The 21434-nt window shown below is 45.0% G+C and overlaps 3 protein-coding genes across 7 annotated transcripts in view; 1 reads left to right on the top strand and 2 right to left on the bottom strand.

The window, feature by feature from the left end:
* The first annotated feature begins 3557 nt into the window (after nt 1–3557).
* On the top strand, nt 3558–6737 carry si:ch211-1o7.2 (ankyrin repeat domain-containing protein 53). Of its 2 annotated transcripts, XM_021577844.2 has the most exons (6): nt 3558–3790; nt 4358–4511; nt 4753–4952; nt 5101–5265; nt 5535–5655; nt 5849–6737. In XM_021577844.2, the coding sequence occupies exons 1-6, from the start codon at nt 3729–3731 to the stop codon at nt 6431–6433; spliced, it is 1287 nt and encodes a 428-aa protein (XP_021433519.2). In that variant the 5' UTR covers nt 3558–3728; the 3' UTR covers nt 6434–6737. The 2 variants fall into 2 exon arrangements, with proteins under 2 accessions (XP_021433519.2, XP_021433520.2); XM_021577845.2 differs by lacking the exon at nt 3558–3790 and having other exon boundaries at nt 3839–4511.
* Nucleotides 6738–9160: 2423 nt separating this feature from the next.
* Nucleotides 9161–16009, bottom strand: tex261 (testis expressed 261). The gene is made up of 6 exons (XM_021577847.2): nt 15767–16009; nt 12344–12423; nt 11812–11965; nt 11518–11585; nt 10681–10783; nt 9161–10318 (listed from the first exon to the last, which is right to left on the bottom strand). The coding sequence occupies exons 1-6, from the start codon at nt 15834–15836 to the stop codon at nt 10203–10205; spliced, it is 591 nt and encodes a 196-aa protein (XP_021433522.1). The 5' UTR covers nt 15837–16009; the 3' UTR covers nt 9161–10202.
* A 769-nt stretch (nt 16010–16778) lies between these two features.
* The window catches only part of LOC110500461 (shootin-1), a 36958-nt gene continuing 32302 nt past the window's right edge, over nt 16779–21434 (bottom strand). For 3 of the 4 annotated variants that reach the window (XM_036957888.1, XM_036957887.1, XM_036957885.1), the window contains 5 exons: nt 19000–19097; nt 18845–18874; nt 18689–18742; nt 18173–18347; nt 17209–17676 (listed from right to left, as the gene is read on the bottom strand). In XM_036957888.1, coding sequence (XP_036813783.1) covers nt 17525–17676; nt 18173–18347; nt 18689–18742; nt 18845–18874; nt 19000–19097 — 509 coding nt within the window. In that variant the 3' untranslated portion in view covers nt 17209–17524. Of the gene's footprint in view, nt 17677–18172; nt 18348–18688; nt 18743–18844; nt 18875–18999; nt 19098–21434 lie in introns of all 4 variants that reach the window. The other variant, XM_036957886.1, reaches the window with a different exon arrangement.

Genomic DNA, 21434 nt, shown 5'->3' on the forward strand with positions numbered 1-21434 from the left:
CCCTCTCTCCCCTATCTCACTGCCCCTCCCTGCCATTCTCTCCCATGTGCTCTCTCCCCCCCCTTCCCTCCCCCGTCACCCCCCTTGCCCCATGTCTCACCCTCCTCGTACAGTGACAGTGCGTGCGTGGAGGCTGAGGGAGGTCGTGGTACGGTCACTGCTTAAAGCCCGGCCACATTGTGACTCCGAGCTGCAGAATGTGCCAGGATGCATTAACACACTGCCGCCTGGCTGAGCAGAGAGAGAGAGAGAGAGAGAGGGAGATAAAGAGAGAGATAGAGGGGGGGGGTAGAGAGAGAGAAGGATTAGAGATAGCGAGAGCAATAGAGAGAGAGAGAGAGAGAAAGAGAGAGAGCGAACAAGATAGAGAGAGAACAATTTAGAGAGAGGAGCGAGGGCATCAGCGCACTTACACTAACATAGCTCAGAGGCCCCCAGGGCATGAGGTCCTCACGAGGTGGCTCATAAAATATGAAGGCGCTGTGAGGCCTATGAAGCGCTCTTCATCTTCTCTATCTCGCTCTCATATTCTCTCCCCTCTTTATCTCTTTCTCTCATTTTCTCTTTCTCTCTCCATCTCTCTCTCTCACTGTCATTCTCTCTCTCTCTCTTTTCCTCCCTGTCCTTTTTAGCTCTCACTCTCCACATCAGCACGAATACATCCTTAGGCTGGAGCCCAGCTTTTCACAGCAGTCATATTTCCACACTGGCTTTGTGTCTTTCAAATGGACCAGCAGTGAGAGCATGAGTGCTTGGGGATGAGAAGGGTACTGAGTCTGTTTGTGTGTGATTAAACGTGTTTGCATGAACACGGACTGACTCCATAGTATTTGCTTTAATGTTGAGTTTGAATGACTAATTGGCCGATCTTCACTCAGTGATCTCACCCAAAGCTCAGAACTCCGCCTCTTAGGGACCAGACTGGTGATCGGATGAAAAGGGGGAGCCAATGGCAAAGCACCACAGCTGGCCACTGCGGGCTTCTCAAGCTTCGAGGACATGAGCTCATTTTCACTCCTGCCTTAAGCAGGGTTGAACAGCTCTGATGGGCCTTTTGCTAAGCTGTAACTATAGCTCAGATCAGATCTAATGGTGCGACAGTGTTGGAGAAATCAACCTGCTGGGGTTATATAGATAGTCAGTGGAGGGAGGCTTTGAAACGTTTGTCATCCACACACATGCATACACACGCACACACATACACACGTATACACACACACACACCACTCAAGCAAGCATCTGATCCGTGTAGCCAAACAGAAATTGACATACTGTATGAAAGGGTCTCTGTCCAGAGACTTCTGCTAGGAGCAAACATGAGTCCACAACATCGCACACATACACACGCACGAACACACACACTGCACTAAGTGCTCCACACGACCCCCACCATGTGGCCAAGGACAGGCTAGGGAAGTCACTGAGGCAGGGATGCATTTGGCGGGCAGACTCCAGGGTCAAGCTGGGGGCAAAACCATCTCCGGCCTGACCTTGAACCTGTACTGAACGACAGTCAATCCCATACACAGTAACTCTTGGAACCACACAACACACACACACAGTAACTCATACCATAGAAATAGAATTTGGATTCTACCATTTAAATAGAATTCTAAGAACTCCTAGAACAGGTATCTATCGAATTCCATTTTTGTAGATCATACAGTATGGCTTCTCCTGACCAAGTATGAGCTGCAGAGGCTGTCTTTCTTCTGAGTGGCTATCACTGGACAGGGGAACATACACGTGACAGGCCTACTTAAAACAAAAGTGAATTAGTAGAGCAATCAGCTTTCATGTGAAGGTACAGTATTGCCATGACACATACTTTGCAAAGTATTATCAGATTTAACCACGGTCCATCTCTCCCGGGTATAGGCAGAATTCACTCGGTCAATAATCAATGATCAGACTAGGCAACCCTTCTGATGAGAGCACTGATCACACAGAAACATAGAGAGTATCACCACACACTCGCGCGCGCACCATCACGCACACATGCATACACACCACAGGACGTTGGTGGCACTTTAATTGGGGAGAAAGGACTCTTGGTAATGACTGGAGCGCAATCAGAGGAATGGTATCAAATACATCAAACACGTGGTTTACAGGTGTTTGATGCCATTCCATTTGCCCCGTTACAGACATTATTATGAGCCATTCTCCCCTCAGCAGCCTCCACTGATACACACACACACCACTGTCCTCTCCTGTCACATTCTCAGCCAGCCTGCTCTCACAGACTAGACGTAACATAGCTAATGAAAATCTGGGACACTTAGTGTTACGTTTGGTATGGTTACATAAGACAGAACGTTACTAAAATGAAAGGAGGGGGGTTGGTTGGTTGGTTGGTTGGTTGGGGTGGATGGTAGGCATATAACGCAAATTTTTAGCCACCCAAAAGTTGCGTTTTCGAATATCATCACGGATAACTTTAGCATTTAGTTCATTAGCAACTTTGCAACCGCTTAATACTTTTTTAGCATGTTAGCTAACCCTTCACCTAACCTTAACTTTAACCCCTAAACCTAATCCCTAGCCTGGCTAACATTAGCCACCAAGCTAAAGTTGCCCACAACAAATTAGAATTCATAATATGAAATAGATGATGGACCATACCAAACATAACAGACTATACTCAGTTGGGTGTCCCAAATTTTAGTTTACTATGTTACGTCTACCCCTGAGTCCAGGTTGTTTCAGCGAGGCAGGCCTCCAATACTGGTTCCATTCAGAATCGACCGATTTCATACTTACTTTGCTCTGAAACCTCAGACCCATACACGGTCAATGACAACACATGCTCCAGCCAATGCATTGCCAATGCCTCTGCCCAGGGCTTTGGCTTGAACTATAGGAATCCCATTGGTTCTATGGAAGTGTCCATTTCCCAGTATCAAGACAGGAGACACTCCATCTTACCTCATGAAGGCAAAATGGGGATTTTTTATTTATTACCTTTAGGCAAGTCAGTTAAGAACAAATTCTTATCGAAAGTGATGGCCTACCCTAGACGATGTTGGGCCAATTGTGCACAGCGCTATGGGACTCTAACCACGGTCAGATGTGATTCAGCCTGGATTTGAACCAGGGACTGTAGTGATGCCTCTTGCACTGAGAAGCAGTGCCTTACACTGCTGCGCCACTCAGGCCTCTGGCATTAGATTAGATTGACCTGGATGTTGTTAATTGGGCTAGTAATTAGACAAATTCCATGTGGGCCAATGTGCCAGATTCGTGTATCATGTCATGTCATAGCCTACTGTAGGCTTATCATAGACATAAAAGGGAAAAAACAGAGGCCTCTATTGAAACGATTTACCACATTGATAGGAAGGTCGGTGTTGAAATGATGACCACTTTAATGGGGAAAATTCTTTATGATGTAAGACTATGTATGTTACTGATAATATACAGTATATATATATTAAGTATGCTAGAACTGCCTTTGCTGTGAACTGGGCTATTTGTTTAATTCAACACATTTCATAGCCGTTACAAAACAAAGCCCAGTCGTCTGTAGGCTACGTGAGTGAGGAACAATAACAGAAGCAATAGGATCAGGCCCGGATTCCTTCTACCCGAGGGGTTTCTTGGCCACGCCTCTACACACACACACACACACACACACACAAATTGACATCATTTATTTGCCTTCCACACTAGACTGCGATAATGAGCCATGTAAAATATTTCTATATTCTTGGACTGGAACATTAACAATGCGCATGTTTTCAATTCATTCTCTTTTACAAGGACAACTTCTGAATTCTGGAAAGATAAAGTAAGTGTTCGAATCAAATTGATTCTAAATAGGAACGTTTCTATCTGTCATGCATCGTTCTGTTGCAATGTTCTGTTTTGGGTTGTTGAGTAATATAAATACAATTAATTGTATTTTTGTTGAGTTGTTGTGCTTAAAAACAGTGGAACAATATGAAGAATAACCATAGCAACCATGGAACATATAAACAAACGCGGAAAGTTATCGACCTAAAGATGGCTACTATGTGGTAAAATTGTATCCGGACTTGCTAGACTACTTTGTAGCTATACATTTAACCCGTTGAAACACTGTAACATTGTAGCCAAGGCTTCGTGCATGTAATTTATCAGAAGTTATAGCGCAACTTGAAGTAGCCTAGCCTAGTGGTTGCGCACCGCCCAAGAGCAAGGAGTCGCCTTAATGCTGGCAGACGTTTAGGCTAACCAGAGCCTGGGTTTACTAGTTTATTTCCAACTATCGAACTATAATTTTAAAAACTAAAGACGAACTTTTTTTTATTCCTATTCTCAACCTGTTCCTGGACTGATTGTTGTTATTGAGTGACTGGATAATGTGCTCCTCCAGTAAGCCCAGGGTAGGTGGTGGGGTGGTGCTGGTGCGGCGGTTGGTGAAGGCTCCGCCGGACAGCGACATGTTCCAGGCGGCCACCTCCGGGGACCGTGACTGGCTGCGACTCAGCCTGAAGCGGGCGCTGTCCCCAACGCAGCTCGACAAACAGGTGAATCAAGCACTGTGTTGGCGGCTTGACTCGATGTCAATTCAATAACCCCATCTCTTGAAGTGCTAGTCATTTGTTTATATTTATGCATTCCAACATGTTATCTGTGGCTGTACTGACCTGCTGAGTATCTGTGTCTGTCTGAGCGTGTGTCCATCCATCTGCACTTGTGTGCCCTTTTGTGCCTGTCTGAGTACACAGTGCTCGCCTGCATACCTATATGTACACACACACTCACTAGGGTCTGACGGTGCTCCACGTGGCTGGCCTACACGGGCAGTTGGAGTGTATGAAGCTGCTGTTGGCATCCCAAGTGGTGGACATAAACGCCAGCTGCCCCCTGGGCCGCAGACCCATCCACATGGTCCTCACTGCCAAGAGCAGACCCCACTCCCATGCCTGCCTCACCTACCTACTGGAGCATGGAGCCCTGCCAAACGTGTATGACATCATCTCTTGCTCTGACAACATTATCCCAATGTCTATAATGAGCGTTACCTTTATAATGACGATGATGGTGATAATGACAGTGAAGATGAAGAAGGTGGTAATGATGTACTTTAAGAGTCGTGTATTGGTTCATTTCCAGAGCCACTGACACAGGGTTGACGCCCCTCCACCTGGCTGCCACCGAGGGCCTGTGGGAGTGTACCAAGAGTCTAGTGGAGGCGGGGGCAGACACGGGTGCACGAGACAACCGAGGACACACACCTTTGGAACTGGCACGCATCTGGTGCCACAGAAGGATCGCCAGGTGTGTGTGTGAGAGAAAGAAAGACAGAAATAGAGGTATAGAGAAAGAGATGTGTGTGTTTGTTTGACAGGTTTGGTGTAGTAGTAGGGGCAACAAGTTGTGTACTTACCAGTTAATACAGCCATGTCAGAGAGATATTCATAGATCAGCTGAGGGGTGAGTGGCGCCTAGGAGTGGCGCCACCTATCAGATGACAATGAGTTTACTCCGCTTATTTCTTAACAGAAGTGACACTTTACTTGACTGTATGTGTGACTGACTGTGGCCAGGTTTCTGAAGGACTCTATGTGGCAGAACGAGAAGAAAAGAGAGATGGAGAGGCGCAAGGCGCTGCAGAACCTTCGGCAGGACCTGTTCAACATGCACAGGAGGGCCGAGAACATAGAGAAGGTTTGTCTACTCTACTGTGTGGAAAAACACAACGCAGTTATTATTACTGTTAAAATTTTACTGATAAGAAGTTACTCATGAGTTACGCTTGTCCAAACGCTTGAATTTAATCAAAAAAGGAATCATTCCTTTTTTCTAACGATTGTTACCTGGTTCTCCTCCGTGTCCATTTTTCTATGGTGACCTCCCTCAGGTGGGGAGACAGAAGTTGATGGAAGAGAAGGTCACGGCGTGGGCCGATAAGAAAGGCCTTCCCCTCCTCTGGGCCCAGCCTATGGCCACATGGAACCAGGCTCACGCCCACTGTCTCTCCCCGGGCCAGAGGCCACAAAGCCAGAGGACCAAGGTCTGCCACAGGCAGCATCCAGGGGCCCCTCCTCGGGAGGCCTGGAACATCTCCCCCAACCCCTCCAAACCCCCGCCGGCCTCTGTCTCCCGGCCCCAGGGGGTGCGTCTGAGCAGCCAGCCCGAGAGGTCCCCTCCAGAGCCCGACCTGAGGCGCAGCATAACTCTCTGCAGGGCCCGTGGGGATGGACGTCCCCAGTACACTGCCAAGTGGGACGGGTCCCCCCAGTCGGTCCCCAACCTGCCCTGGGATGTCCTTCAGAGGGGGCTGTTCTCTGCTGCCTTCCCATCAAGGATTGCCTCGCCCAACCACTTCCAGCCCAACCATGTGCTGGATCTGCCGCGCATCGGCTGCTCCCCAGGACCCAACACCTCTCCCTGGACAGAGGTGGCCATGCACCTGGCTGAGGAGCTGGAGCCTGGCCACTACTGACTGGATGGAGAGGTAGAAGTTGCCCCTAACCAATGATCCAGTCAGATTTATTTCATCCCTCTAAGTGTTAAGGTTAGAATGGCAGGTAGGGTAATCTGATCCTAGATCTGTGGTTGGGGGCAACTTCTACTTTAAGGAGTGGTGGAGATCCACTTTCTCCCAGTCGTACTCTACTGTAATGGAGAGACACTGTACTGACTCTACTGTCACCATTACAGGTGATTGGACAGTGGTGTTCTGCAAAACATAGATTTTGCATATCAGGAGTATTTTTATTATTAAAAGGTGTGATATTTGAGAAACATTACTGGTGTCATTAATACTGTATATTCTTGTCCCAAAACATTGTCAGAGATTATGAAAGGCGTACAAGGATTGTTTGGCAATGTCAGAGCTAACTCCCGAAAATGGTTACAAATGGGTATTGTAATTAGTCATATACTATCTATGTATGTTGTTGAATACAGGAGAAATAAGGACTACCCTGTAACTTTCCACTCTGGGTTTGCTGTCCCAATTAAGTGCTTTCGTGTCATTATAGGGCTCCCCCATCCCAATGTCAAACTGGCTATGCATACATAAGTGGAACAGCAGCTGAGTTCACCAGTCTCCAGCTACTTCTCTGTGGTTGGAGCTCCTCGGTCTCCTGCGCGAAGGTAAGGGAGGGGTGACACAGGGCTGAGACCACAGTAACCTGGGTCACTTGTCACAATTGGGGGCCTGCTGTCTTGATGACACTCCCTCAGGGTCTAGTCTGGGTCTGCAGGTGAGAGCTTGTCAAAAGAAGGTAGGGGGTGGAGGTGGGAGTTGTGGTTTTGTCCGCTTACTTTGTCATCATAACGCTCACACTTCCTGAGAATCACTTCACACCCCAGCAATGGCATGTCCTGACCTCTGCCCAACCTTTCGCCCCCCCCCCAACTGCCGCTAGCCCCAGAACATACACGTATAGTGAAAGCACACAATCAATATAGAGTACTTTGCAAAAGCAGGGTCATGTTCAGTTCAGTAGTGGGAGATCAATTTTTTGGAACGGAGAAATTACTAAACATAAGTCCAATAACAACGCTTATTTTCTGTTAGAAGTGTTTAAACAATTCATACCCAGTGAACGCAACCCAGGAAAGTAATTCCACATAACCGTTCACATATTGAGTCTCACACCAGGTTAACAGAAAGGTTGCTTGTTCAAATCCCTAAGCTGACTAGGTGAAAATCTGTCGATGTGCCCATGAGCAAGGCACTTAACCCTAGTTGCTCCCTAGTAATTCGCTCTGGATAAGAGAGTCTGATAAATTACTTAAATGTAAAATGTTAACTGCCTCACCGCCAATCATTGATTAAGTCTGACAGTGGGGTCCGGAATTATTGGATCCCTTGTTAAAGATTAGCAAAAAAAAGTGTATAAAATATACTGTAAATTAGTTATTTAACCTTTAACTAGGCCAGTCAGTTAAGATCAAATTCTTATTTTACAATGACGGCCGACCCCCTAACCCAGACGATACTGGGTCAATTGTGCGCTGCCCTATGGGACTACCGATCACGGCTGGTTGTGATACAGGATCGAACCAGGGTCTGTAGTGACATCTCTACAGTAGCACTGAGATGCAGTGCCTTAGACCGCTGCGCCACTCGGGAGGCTATTACGACTAATACAATTGCTCAGAGAAAGAGATTTTGTTTAACAAGTTAAATCAACACCACAAATATAGGGGTCAAAATGATTGGATCCTGTTTCCAATACCCTAGCACGCTCCCCTTGCGAGGATAACGACACTGAGCCTTTTTCTAAAATGTTTTATGAGAATTGGATAGCACATCGGAATGGATCTTAGACCATTCTTCCATTCATGATCTTACCAGATCCTCCCCCGTAGGGATGATTGTTCTTTCGAAGGCCAAACCCACCGCTGGTGGGCGTGTCCAAAGAGCTCTATTTTTTATGTCATATGACCATAGCACAGGTTCAAATTCAAGTGCCAACAACGTTTAGTAAACTCCAATCGTTGCTATGGTCAGATGACATGAAAATACATACTCAAAACACCTCATGCCTACTGTAAAATATGGTGGTGGATCTTTGATGTTATGGGGCTATTTCCACTGGTCTTGGGGCCCTAGTTAAGGACATCACAAACTTGACCGAGTATCAGGACATTTTAGCCAAAAACCTGTTTGCCTCTGCCAGGAGGCTGAAACTTGGCAGCAAGTTAATCTTCCAGCAACACAATAACCCCAAGCTCACATCAAAATCCAAAGAAATTGTTAATTGACCACAAAAAAAATCTATAATTTTTCAATGTACCCCATACTAGATCCTTGTACCCCATTGAAAACTTGTGGTTTGAAATGGAGAGTGTAGTCCTTAAGCGCAGACGAAAGAGGTCCAAGGATCTGGAAAGATTCTATATAGAGTAATGGACTAAGATCCCTCCCAATGCGTTCTCCAATTTCATAAAACATTTAGAAAAAGTCCGTGCCATTATCCTCGCAAAGGGCGAGGGTGCTGGAGTATTGAAAGCAGGGCGTGCAATAATTGTGATTATTTTTTTGTTACTTGTCAAACAATGAGACCACATCATCTAGTATAAACACATTATTTTAGCTCAGTATTAGTATTTTTTACTTTAGTTTTTGTTGCTCATCTTTATCAAGGGATCCAATAATTCCATACCCCAGCGAAAATACCATTTATCTTCCACACAGTCAGTGATGAGTCTCACACCATATAACAGCCTCTTTAATAGCAATGCTACACATCACTTTCGCAGTTTCTCTCGCCAAACTTACCCGATTCACCCATAACAAGCGTACAAAAATGATTGCGCGTCAACTACCTTATCACAGATTCATAAGTATTCGTGGGCATGTTAGTTTGCTTCTGTTTTTTTTTTTAAATCAATTGACATACAAAAGAAAAATCACTGTTATTATTTAAGCTTTCTTTTTCTTCTTTTGAATGGCTCAAGAGAATGAGCAGTTTGAGAGCCATGGAGTCATTGATGATTGTTGAACGGTACAAAAGAAAAACTCATTTGTTCCTATGCGGCCACGTACAAACATTGGCTTAGTAGGCGACCCCATACTAGTAGGGAGTTAGCGACCCAGCACACAACACAAGGGCTGCTTCCCAAAATGGTACCCTATTCCCTTCATAGGGCACTATTTTTTTTACCAGGGCCCATGGGACTCTGCACCATGTAGGGAATAGGGTGACCTTTGGGACGCAAACAAGTGATCCGGTCTAGGCCTCGTTTCACGCCAACCCTGTTGCCCTCTTCCCCCCCTTCAACCTGCCCTCCACCTCCAACTGACTAAAACCCAGAGGGGACAACATGAACTTGTCCAATAAGAAACACTGGTTTTAGTTGTTTTTTTAAAAACAGAACAGAATAATCTGATGCAGAAGAGAGCCTATTTGAGACACCTACTGTAGCTGGAGAACAGGAGCCAGGGAGGCATTCAGTTCTTTGTTTGCAGTCACCATCATCACAGACATCCATGGATACTCTATTCACTATATGGTGCACTATATAGGCAACAGAGTGCCATTTCAGATGCAGACAGCGCTAGAGGGAGAAAGAGAGCGACTATGAGAGATGGACAAGTTCTGTAAACACACTGCTGCTAGTCCGTCGCAATAACGGGAAGCTCTCGTCTGCTCTGGTACGATGAGCTCTTCTTCCACCTCTCCTTTCGTCCCTTCCCAAATATACCCTTGTACCCCTACCACCCCCCGACCACCCCAACCCCCCCGAGTAGAGCCTCAGTACATCTTCTGTCGACTAGGCAACACTGCCTCCTTGAGGAAAGAGAAGATGAGCAGGATGCCAGACCTCTTGCCCCTCTTGCCCTTGGTGAAGTAATTTGAGACCACGTCATCTAGAGAAGGAAAGAGAGGAGAAAAATAAAGTTGAAATGTGTTGAATTTATCTAACCAGATAAGTTGTTGAGAGAGTTAAATCATTTTTAGTAAAATAACCTGGTTGGCTAAGAGGTGAACAACTGGGGGGGAATGGTACCTGAACGTGCTATATCTGGGTGGGGTCCAGCAGGGAGAAAACAACATTTAACGGAACTAGTTATATAGGGGGAAACGTACTTTCCTGGTAAACGTTTTCCATTGTAATTAAGTGTGTGCCCTACTGAACAGGACTAGGTATCCGTATCATAAGGCTCTGGTCAAAAGCAGTGCAATACACAGGAAATTGGGTGTCATTTCAGACTTCGCCTTAAGAGCTCACCTCCTTGCTGCACGGTGGACGGAAGCACGTTCTCCCCCGCCGATAGCGACACAAAGAAGGAGAAGGGGATGATCCACAGGCAGATGGTGAAGTACGCCAGGACCTTCAGGGAGAAGAAGATATGGAGTTGAGGAGAAACGGAGGTGAGGAGAGGAGCTACAGGGCCAGGAGTGATTCCTGACAAGGAAATACTCAGCCTTTAGAGTTTACGACTAGGGCTCAGAGTTTTTCCTGATCATAGCGAAACATATAGCCTATGACTACTAGGTCCTAATCAGCAGACGGCTGTTCTGTAAACACCGGCCTGAGAGGCTTTGTATGAAGGGCAAAAGAAAAAGCAGTGACTTTGTCACGTACAACAGAATCAGTGTTCAGAGAAAACAATGATAAATCCTCGGGTCCTCAGTCTTTGAATATTAACTTCATTCAGTTTAAATATTCCCATTACACATCGCAACTGTCTTTGCCCTAGGTGAGGTATTTGCAGGGTTGGGGAGTAACTGATTACAACAACAAAAAAACTGTCTTCTTATGAAGGGGAAAGTAATCCAAAAGTACCTGCAAGTAATCTGATTACGCTACTGAGTTGGTGTAATCCATAAATGATGTTACTGATCACAATTTTGGACAGGTAACTAGTAACTGTAATGATTACATTTGGAACAGTAACCTACCCAACCCTGAGTATTTGAGCCATCACTCAGAGTTCCATTATGTAATTTGCTAAGTAAATAAAATATGGATGTACCCTGCAATACTTTGCTCATAAGAGCTCAGGAGTAATCAACACAGATTAGGTTTACCTCAGAGGTGTGTGTGTGTGCGTCCTAGGCTTACCTCTGAGAAGGGGTAATACTCTTCAGCAAAGTACTGGAAAGCCATGTAGTGATTCAACACCACCAATACTGAGAAAAAGAGGGAGAGCGGGGGGGGAGAAAGACAAAGATGTAGGAGGGATGAAGTGTATTTTTTTTTAAATTACAGTGCATGCACCGAACAGTTCAATTAGGCCACATGACCAGGGAAGAAACTCCAGGCCCTGCATATTATCGATTGCCGTTTACATCTAGAAAAGCTATCGCCACTATACACTTGTTCCTGCCTCAGCTGCTGCCTGCCTCTGATGCTCACCACAGGAGAGAATGAAGTTGGGTGAGCTCAGCAGTATGTAAGGGAAGGTCTGCAGGAGGCCAAAGTACACCAGGTTGGTGAAGAGACCACAGCCCATCATCAGCCATGGGAAGCCCTCAAACAGGTACAGGCCCGTCAGAACACCTGTAGAGAACTAAAGTACAGTACACAGAGGAGGGGTGTTAGTAGTACTACTCCCCTCTGCGGTATAGGACGCATCTGAAATGCCACCCTATTCACCATATAGTGCAACATTTTTATTCATAGGCCTCTGGACAAAAGTAGTGCAACATTTTGAATGCGGCCTAGGACATATGGGAATACTGGGTCACCTAACAAGTTAAAAAGGGGAGAAGGGGAGAGTTGTTCAGAAGAGATGAATGTACAAGTAGGTGACCAAGATATTTAGGCTGTAAGACTAATCGGTTACTGTAGAGAGGTAGTTTGAATTTGTACACTGTAGGCCGAAGTGTTCTAGGAAATGATCGGTCAAATTCACTGTGTTAGAGATCATCCAAGAGAAACTACTCACCAGTATCATGTACTTTATTATTCGACTAGTGGCAACTGTGTACTCTTCTATTAGTTCTGCCAAATAATACAGGCCAGCAGCTGGGGGAGGGGGAGGAGAGACGTACTAATAAATAAAATAAAAACAACCAACAAAATGCATTTACCAGCTTGTCCATAGACAGCACTGTGACATACAAGGGATGAGATCGATTGATGAATAAGTAAACAACATTCACGGCAGTAAACACACACAAACAAACACATACACAAGACCCAAAATAAGCCCTGAAAAACTGAAGGTAGCCTAGACAGAATCAGACATTTACTAACATGCTTCCAGAAAAGGCTACTTGAGGCAAAAGCACTAAAACCAGTCAGAACAATTACGTCAAAGAGAAGGGGGTGACAGCACACACACACACACACACACACACACACACACACACACACACGGAGGATCTGCATCTCGTCACGTAAGGCAAAGTACTCCATGCCCACCCGGCCTTCTAAACACACAGAGTGCACTTTTGAACCCTACGCCCAAGTGCCGGTGAAACTCATAGCGAGGCATGACAGGCAGACATTTTTATTTATTTATTATCCCGCATCGGACAGCTCTCTCTCTTCGTTCTACCACCTCACTGCCTGCAGTGCCAACTCACTCACTGTTTGAACAAGAGATTCAAGAGCTGTTTTGACGCACATTCGCATTAAATCCACATGGACTATATTCATTTACCGGTTATTGGTGATTACTACATCATTGCTGATGACATTAGTTGCTAAAATAGACATGCCGGACAATAAGTGACAGCTGTCCAATCAGATTGGATTTTAGGATAAAACTAAACAGCCTGTGACAAAAGTTCACTCACTCGACTTTCAAACTAGTATTATCTTCTAAGTTTACAGATGCGCATGCATTTAACAAGTCAAAAATGTGTAGAATTTGTCAGCCCATCTGCACAGCTAAACCTACTAGCCCAGTAGACTGGTTTTAAACAAGGGCATAAGCCAGATGACTTCTACCCCATTCATTCATACACGCTAACTGCTTTAGCACCTATTGACTAGGATTTGCCAGGGTGCTCAAGATTATCATGATACTTAGGTGCCGAAGCGATATGTATTGCAATTCTCACTATTCTAAAAGGTATTGCGATCATCAAAAATAATATCCCGATATCTACCTATCGACTTTTTTTCCCATATCACTAATATTGACAATAGTATCTTCCCGAAAGTTAAACACGCATCGGTTGCGGTACGGTTTTGGAAGCATAAGGAGTGTATCTTCATATCAGCGCGAAATACTTTTCTATTTAAATTAGTACACACCTTTATATGGTTAGAGTTCCCACACAGAGGGGAGTATTTGGCTGTTTTGGCTTCCAGAGCCAATTCGCCTTTAAACAAAACATTGGTCCTTGGAATCAGAGTATGTGAGTGGAGCGGAGCAATCTGTCAGATTGGATGGGGAGGGTCGCTGCACAGCTATTTTCAGGTCTCTCCAGAGATGTTCAAACAGGTTCAAGTCTGGGCCACTCAAGGACATTCAGAGACTTGTCCCAAAGCCATTCCTGCGTTGTCTTGGCTGTGTGCTTAGGGTCGTTGTCCTGTTGGACCTTCACCCCAATCGGAGGTCCTGAGTACTCTGGGGCAGGTTTTCATCAAGAAGCTCTCTGTACTTTGCTCCGTTCAGCTTTTCCTCGATCCTGACTAGTCTCCCAGTCCCTGCCGCTGAAAAACATCCCCATAGCATGATGCTGCCACCACCATGCTACACCGTAGAGATGGTGCCACGTTTCCTCAAGACGTGACGCTTGGCATTCAGACAAAATAGTTCAATCTTGGTTTCATCAGACCAGAGAATCTTGTTTCTCATGATCTGAGAGTCCTTTAGGTGCCTTAAGGCCAACTCCAAGCGGGCTGTCATGTGCCTTTTACTGAGGAGTGGCTTCCGTCTGGCCACTCTACCTTAAAGGCCTGATAGGTGGAGTGCTGCAGAGATGCTTGTCCTTCTGGAAGGTTCTCCCATCTCCAAAGAGGAACTCTGGAGCTCTGTCAGAGTGACCATCGGTTCTTGGTCACCTCCCTGACCAAGGCCCTTCTCCACAATTGCTCAATTTGGCCGGGCGGCCAGCTCTAGGAAGTCTTGGTGGTTCCAAACTTCTTCCATCTAAGAATGATGGTGGCCACTGTGTTATTGCAGGCCTTCAATTCTGAATAAATGTTTTGGTACCCTTCCCCAGAACACAATCCTGTGTCGGAACTCTACGGACAATTCCTTCGACCTCATGGCTTGGTTTTTGCTCTGACATGCACTGTCAATTGTGGGACCTTATATAGTGTGTGCTTTTCCAAATCATGTCCAATCAATTGAATTTACAACAAGTGGACTCAAATCAAGGACGATCAATGGAAATAGGATGTACCTGAGCTCAATTTCAAGTCTCATAGCAAAGGGGCTGATTACTTATGTAAATAAGATGTTTTTTTAATTAATTTGTAAACATTTCTAAAAACCCTGTTTTCGCTTTGTCATTATGGTGTATTGTGTGTAGATTGATGAGGATCCCCCCCCATCCATTTTAGAATAAACCTGTAATGTAACAAAATGTGGAAATGCACTGTATATGCTCTTTAATACGACATGTAGCCTATTTGAAATGACGAAATCATTGGTTTCAATACTTAAAAACGAAATGGTAGGTCCAGGTAGTCACAAAAATAGATGAGTGTTGGCTAAATTGCGATTTCGATGAATGGAGCGGTGTGCAAGCGGGATTTACGACCACTCAGCTCCGCTGCTTGGAATATAGGCGTGACATTAGGGCAACCGTCGAACAGTTACGTGCCAGGCATTTCTATCCAACTATTGCGTTATACGATTGGCTTTCCAATAACGTTAGTTTGCGATTTTGTAAATAGCAGTGTTGTGGTAAATATACTCGCTAACTAGTTAGTTACTAGCCCCTTGCACAACAACCAGCAATAGGTATGGACCAGCAATAGGTAGTTAACATTGGGTAAGGTTTGTCACCAGTTGCAGGCTGGATGAAACGCCGCAGGTGAGCCAATATATTACTGTAGGGATTAGTTATTAACTTTGCACGTGAAAACAAGTAGATTTGCTTAACTCTCTTGGTTGGATTGTGAATCACAACTAACGTTAGCTACCCAGTTGGCTGTTAGCTCACACACTAGATGTAGCTAGCTATAGGAATTTGCCACGCTACGTTATGTGCCTAGCATTGTTAACTACATTTCTACTACTATCCCAACTGGCAAGTTAAAGTTTATTCTGCCACATTGTTGATTGTCACTTTGCTTGTATCCCTGAGCCCAGGCCGAATTGGCATGCATCGATAGGCTGGGTGTGAAAGAAGGTAATGTGGCGATGCTAGCTACTGTAGCTAACAACTTCAAAAAGTAAACTCACCAATTGCTAGTGTGATGAAAGATATCTGTATCACCAACGACAGCCAACTTAGTAAATAAATAAACCACATCTCGTTTCATGTAAAACACACACATATATATATATTTAAAAACAAAAGTGACAGTAAGTGCTTCGAAATAATTTAGCTAACTGGTGGTTGGTCAAAGTTCGCCCCACTGGCAGTCGGACATTGAGGAAAGCGCTGCAGTCTCCAGGATCCAGTGTGCCCCTGTGGCTACAGCGCCAGTTATGGTCGGAGGAACTCCAGCACATTTGGACAGAGGGGGAGCTGCCTGCGCTCTGTAGTTTACAGCTAGAGCTGGAATAAACGATCAGAAATGAATGTGCTGCTATTACCTTCTGGTCTTCCAGGTATGCTGTAAATGGTTAAATAACAGTAGAATCTTAAGTGGGACAGTGGAAGAAATTTAGTAGAATTAATAAGATACTTTATTTCTGTTTATTTCATCAAACACACACAACACACAGAGAGAGAGAGAGAGAGAGACACACCTACACAGAAGGGAGTAGCAACATTATTTAAAAATCCTCCACCTTTGAGATTGAGTGGCAAAAAAACAATGAAAAATGTATGCTGAAAGTGAAAAGCAGACCTTTCTAGTAAAGGAGCCAAATTAAATAAATATATAACGACAGAACAGCGTGCAGCAGAAACTAAAATGGTGTCAAAGTGTGAAAGTAATCCCATCCTTTTCAAATGCTTTTACCAAAGAGCAGGGGTGTGTGGAAGTGTGAACTCAAAAAGCTGCCATCCATCCAGCCTCCATTTCAGACACTTTCAGAAGCTGGAGGACCTTTAAGATCACCTGAGTGCTCTTAGCTCGACAACACCTTGGCAACCCAAGTATATGAAGTGCCTAAATGGCAGCCGACACAATTCCTCTGTTGTGTGAGCTAATTAAGGCGCTAGGTCTCTAGCTACAAGGAGGTCCAGAGTGCAGAATGAGAGGAAAGGTAGCTGTCCACTCTTCAAAAGAAACAGTAGAAATTATTTTCTGGTGGTATGTGTATTTTTCATTCACTGGTACTGCATGTGTGCTTTCCATTTACAAATGGCAACTGAGGCATGATGTGAATAAAATATTGTATTATTTCCACTTTGAAGTATTATTTTTTTTACACAGCTGAAGCATAGCAGGTATTAGAGTGAAGTGACCCCTACACAAAAAGAGACAAGTATTCAGAGCATCGGGACAATAATGCACCAAGAATTCCACGATAAGAGCATCAATGCAGAACCACATTCTTCACACTCTTTGCTTTTCTCGTTGCAACATTGAATGTGAATTGAGAGAAATTCATGGATGGGTTATTTCTCACACCCAGCACAAGTAGAATATCCTTGTACATTCTTACTGCCACAGAAAGGTCTTTGCCATTGGCTTTACTACCCTTAACCTAGTGTTTCTTGATCCTGGTCTTGGTGATCCAAATGTAATTGTTTTCCCTAGCACTGCACAGCAGTTTCAAGTCAAACTCATCACCAAGCTTGGATTATTTCAATCAGGAGTGTGCTGCTATGGCAAAAACAGAAATGCACACCCCTTTGGGTCTCCAAAACCCAAAGATTAAGGTCAAGCCTTAACCCAAGCCACTCACATTTTAGTTACTATTATTATTAAAGGCAAAGGTTCCACATATACATCAAATATATGGACTAGCTGGGGGTACACAAGGAGAGGTTTGGGAAACACTGTGGTACAGTATCCCAAAACTAGTCATCTGTTTTCCCAACTTTCAGATGTTCTCCTGGCAGATGATCAGTTTTGATTCTCTGATATGGGAGTTCCTCTTCTCTCTGTTTTTCTGGAGCCTCCGGAGTACAGGGGTGCTGCCACTCTCTCCTGCCCAGGGAAGTGCTCCTGCTGCTGGACTGCCCGGCTGGGGGCCTGGGGGAAAGACATGGTATATAAGCAATTTTTTTATCAAAAAATAAATAAATCTAAAATATTGTAGGTAAGTGAAAAACATCACTACGGCTGCGTTTAGAAAGGCAGCCCAATTTAGTTTTTTTTTCTTTTGATCGATCACATCTTTTTTAACATCAGATCTTTTTCAGATTTTATCTGATTGGTCAAATGACCAAGTAGTGAAAATACAAATCTGAATTGGACTGCTTGTCTAAACGTAGCCTGGGTAGGCTAATGATGTGTTCTCCTGGTCCCTCGTTTGTTATCATCTGCATCAATCTTTCACTTTAACCAACTTTGACCTAAAACCATTTCAAGCCATCCACGACCAGGCCAGTCCATCTTTTAATGTAGTACCATCAATTTAATGCCCGTGGACAAAACAATAACCAGAAAGGACACTGCAACCCTTAAAAACCCAAACTGACTGACTGTCCCCCAATTCTTAAAACAAAGGATGGAGATGCTACTGCACCTTGTATTTTGGTAGGGGTTATGACAGTGGAGGGGGCGGAGCTGAGGGTGTCCTGTCCATCCGCCATGGCCCGTCTCCTTCTCTGTAGCACCATCTGTAGCTCTGCCTCCCCCACGTTTCGGCTGAACCTATTCCGTGACCATGCCCTCCTGTGGCCTTGGTGCTTTATGGTGTCCTAGTAGAGGTAGTACAGTAGACAATCAGGATAGGTGAGGAGGAGATTAAACCAATCAGGTCAAAGAAAAGAAGAATTCAAAAGTACAGTAAACCAATCAGGGTACATTATTAATCCCGTCGATCTATCAGACTCACTTCTCTTGTAGAATTGAAAATCCTTAATCTTTTGATTTTTTTTGTTGTTGTTGACATTCTTATTTAACCTTTATTTAACTAGGCAAGTCAGTTAAGAACAAATTCTTATTTACAATGACGGCCTACACCGGCCAAGCCCGGACGACACTGGCCAATTGTGCGCTGCCCTATGGGACTCCCAATTCTTAACTGATCCCATCTTACCAGCATTCCTTTCAGCTCCAGCACGGCTGACTTTCTCTTCTCAATCCTCTGGTCCTGTGATTGAAAGATTCATTTATTAAAAGCATTTTAATATTAAATAAATCAATAGTCTTTTATAACAATTATTATAATGAGAAAGGTATCAAAAGTGCTCACCCTCCAGGCACAGTCATCTTCTGATCCGACCTGAAATAGGAGACAAAATGTCAGATGTCTCACCACTGCAATTGTAGATAGCATGATTGATTGACTGATTGGTTGGTTGATTGATGATTGATTGATTGATTTATACATGCACTATCTAGCCCTACCTGTGGTCTCTGAGTGGGTCTCAGGACAATGCCTTTCTTTATCCTCTCCATCATCGCATCCACCGCTCGGGTCTTCATGTCCAAAGTAGGATCTGGCTCTGTTGGAGAAAGGGACACAACACAATGAATAGGCTACTTGAGCTGTGCTGTGTTGAACAATAGAACCAGGGTCTTAATTTCCCTCCTAAACCTGCCTTGAGTATCAAATCAAAATCAAATCAAATGTTATTGGTCACATGTGTCGAATACAACAGGTGTAGACTTTACAGTGAATTGCTTACACAGCAGTGCAGAGTTAAAAAGTAAGACAAATATTTGCTAAATAAAAAAGGAAATGTTAACACAATAACAACAATAACGAGGCTATATGCAAGTAGTACCAGTACTGAGTCAATATGCAGGGGTACGAGGTAGTTGAGGTAATTGAGGTAATACAGTATGTACATGTGGGGGAGAGGTAAAAGTGACTTGGCAATCAGGATATATTATAAACAGAGTAGCAGCCAAGTATGTGAAGTATGAAAGTTTGTCTATATGTGAGTGTGTGTGTGGCGTCAATATGCATGTGGGTGTTCTGCGTGTTTGAGCATATGTAGTGTGTGTGTTGGAGTGTCAGTGTAGTATGTGTGAGTGGGTGCGTAGAGTCAGTGCAAGAGTCAGTGCAAAACAATTAAGATAAAGACATCTGTGGCGCAGTGGTCTACTGCACTGCATCGTAGTGTTGTGGTGTCCCAACAGCCTTGGGTTCGATCCCAGGCTGTGTCACAACTGGCCGTGACCGGGAGTCCCATAGGGCGGGGCACAATTGGCCCACCGTAGTCCGAGTTAGGGGAAGGTTTAGCCGGGGGGTGCTTTACTTCACTTAACTCATCGCACTCTAGCAACTCCTTGTGGCGGGCCGGGTGCCTGCAGGCTGACTGCGGTCGTCAGATGAACAGTGTATACTCTGACACATTGGTGCAGCTGGCTTCCGGGTTAAGCGAGCGGGTGTTAAGAAGTGCGGCTTGGCGGGTCATGTTTCGGAGGACGCATGACTCGAGCTTCGCCTCTCCCAAGCCCGTTTTTGGAGTTGGAGCGATGAGACAAGACTGTAATCACGAAATTGGGGAGAAAAAAAGGGGGTAAAATGAAAACATTACAGAGGGGGTCACTGTAAATTGTGCGGGTAGCCATTTGATTAACTGTTCAGCATTCTTATGGCTTGGGTGTAGAATCTGTTCTGGTGCCTTTTGGTCACAGACTTGGCACTCCGGTACCACTTGCTGTGTGGTAGCAGAAAGAACTCTCTATGACATTGGTGGCTGGAGTCCTTGACCATTTGTTTTAGCATCCTCTGGTATAGAGGTCCTGGAAGGCAGAGAGTTTGGCCCCAGTGATGTACTGGGCCGACGCACTACCCTCTGTAGCGCCTTGCAGTCAGGTGCCGAGCAGTTGCCATACCAAGCAGTGATGCAACCAGTCAAGATGCTCTCAATGGTGCAGCTGAATAACTTTTTGAGGATCTGAGGGCCCATGACACATATTTTCAGCCTCCTGAGGAAGAATAGGCGTTATTGTGCCCTCATCACAAATGTGTTGGTGTGTTTGGTCCATGATAGCTCCTTAGTGATGTGGACACCGAGGAACTTGAAGCTCTCGACCCACTCTACAGCCCCATCGATGTGAATGGCCCTCCGTTTCCTGCAGTCCACGATAAGCTCCTTCGTCTTGCCCACGTTGATAGAGAGGTTGTTGCCCTGGCACCACACTGCCAGGTCTCTGACCTCCTCCTTATAGGCTGTCTTATTGTCGTCAGTGATCAGGCCTACCACCGTTGTGTTGTCGGCAAACTTAATGATGGTGTTGGAGTCGTGCACGGCCACGCAGTCGTGGGTGAACAGAGAGTACAGGAGGGGACTGAGCACGCACCCCTGAGGGGTCCCCGTGTTGAGGGTCAGCATGGCGAATGTGTTGTTGCCTACCTTCACCACCTGGGGTCAGCCTGTCAGGAAGGATCCAGTTGCAGAGGGAGGTGTTCAGTGCCAGGGTCCTTAGCTTAGTGATGAGCTTGGTGGGTACTATGGTGTTGAATGCTGCACTGTAGTCAATGAACAGCATTCTCATGTAGGTGTTCCTTTTTTTCAGGTGGGAAAAGGCAGTGTGGAATACAATAGAGATTGCGTCATCTGTGGATCTGTTGGGACATTATGCAAATTGGAGTGGGTCCAGGGTTTCTGGGATGATGGTGTTGATGTGAGTCATGTCCAGCCTTTCAAAGCACTTCGTGGCTACAGATGTGAGTGCTATGGGGCAGTAGTTATTTCGACAGGTTACATTGGTGTTCTTAGGCACAGGGACAATGGTGGTTTGCTTGAAACATGTCGTTATTACAGACTGGATCAGAGAGAGGTTGAAAATATCAGTCAAGACACTAGCTGGTCAGCACATTTTCTGTG

This window comes from Oncorhynchus mykiss, chromosome 21 (assembly GCF_013265735.2).
Source record: "Oncorhynchus mykiss isolate Arlee chromosome 21, USDA_OmykA_1.1, whole genome shotgun sequence".
Taxonomy (NCBI): domain Eukaryota; kingdom Metazoa; phylum Chordata; class Actinopteri; order Salmoniformes; family Salmonidae; genus Oncorhynchus; species Oncorhynchus mykiss.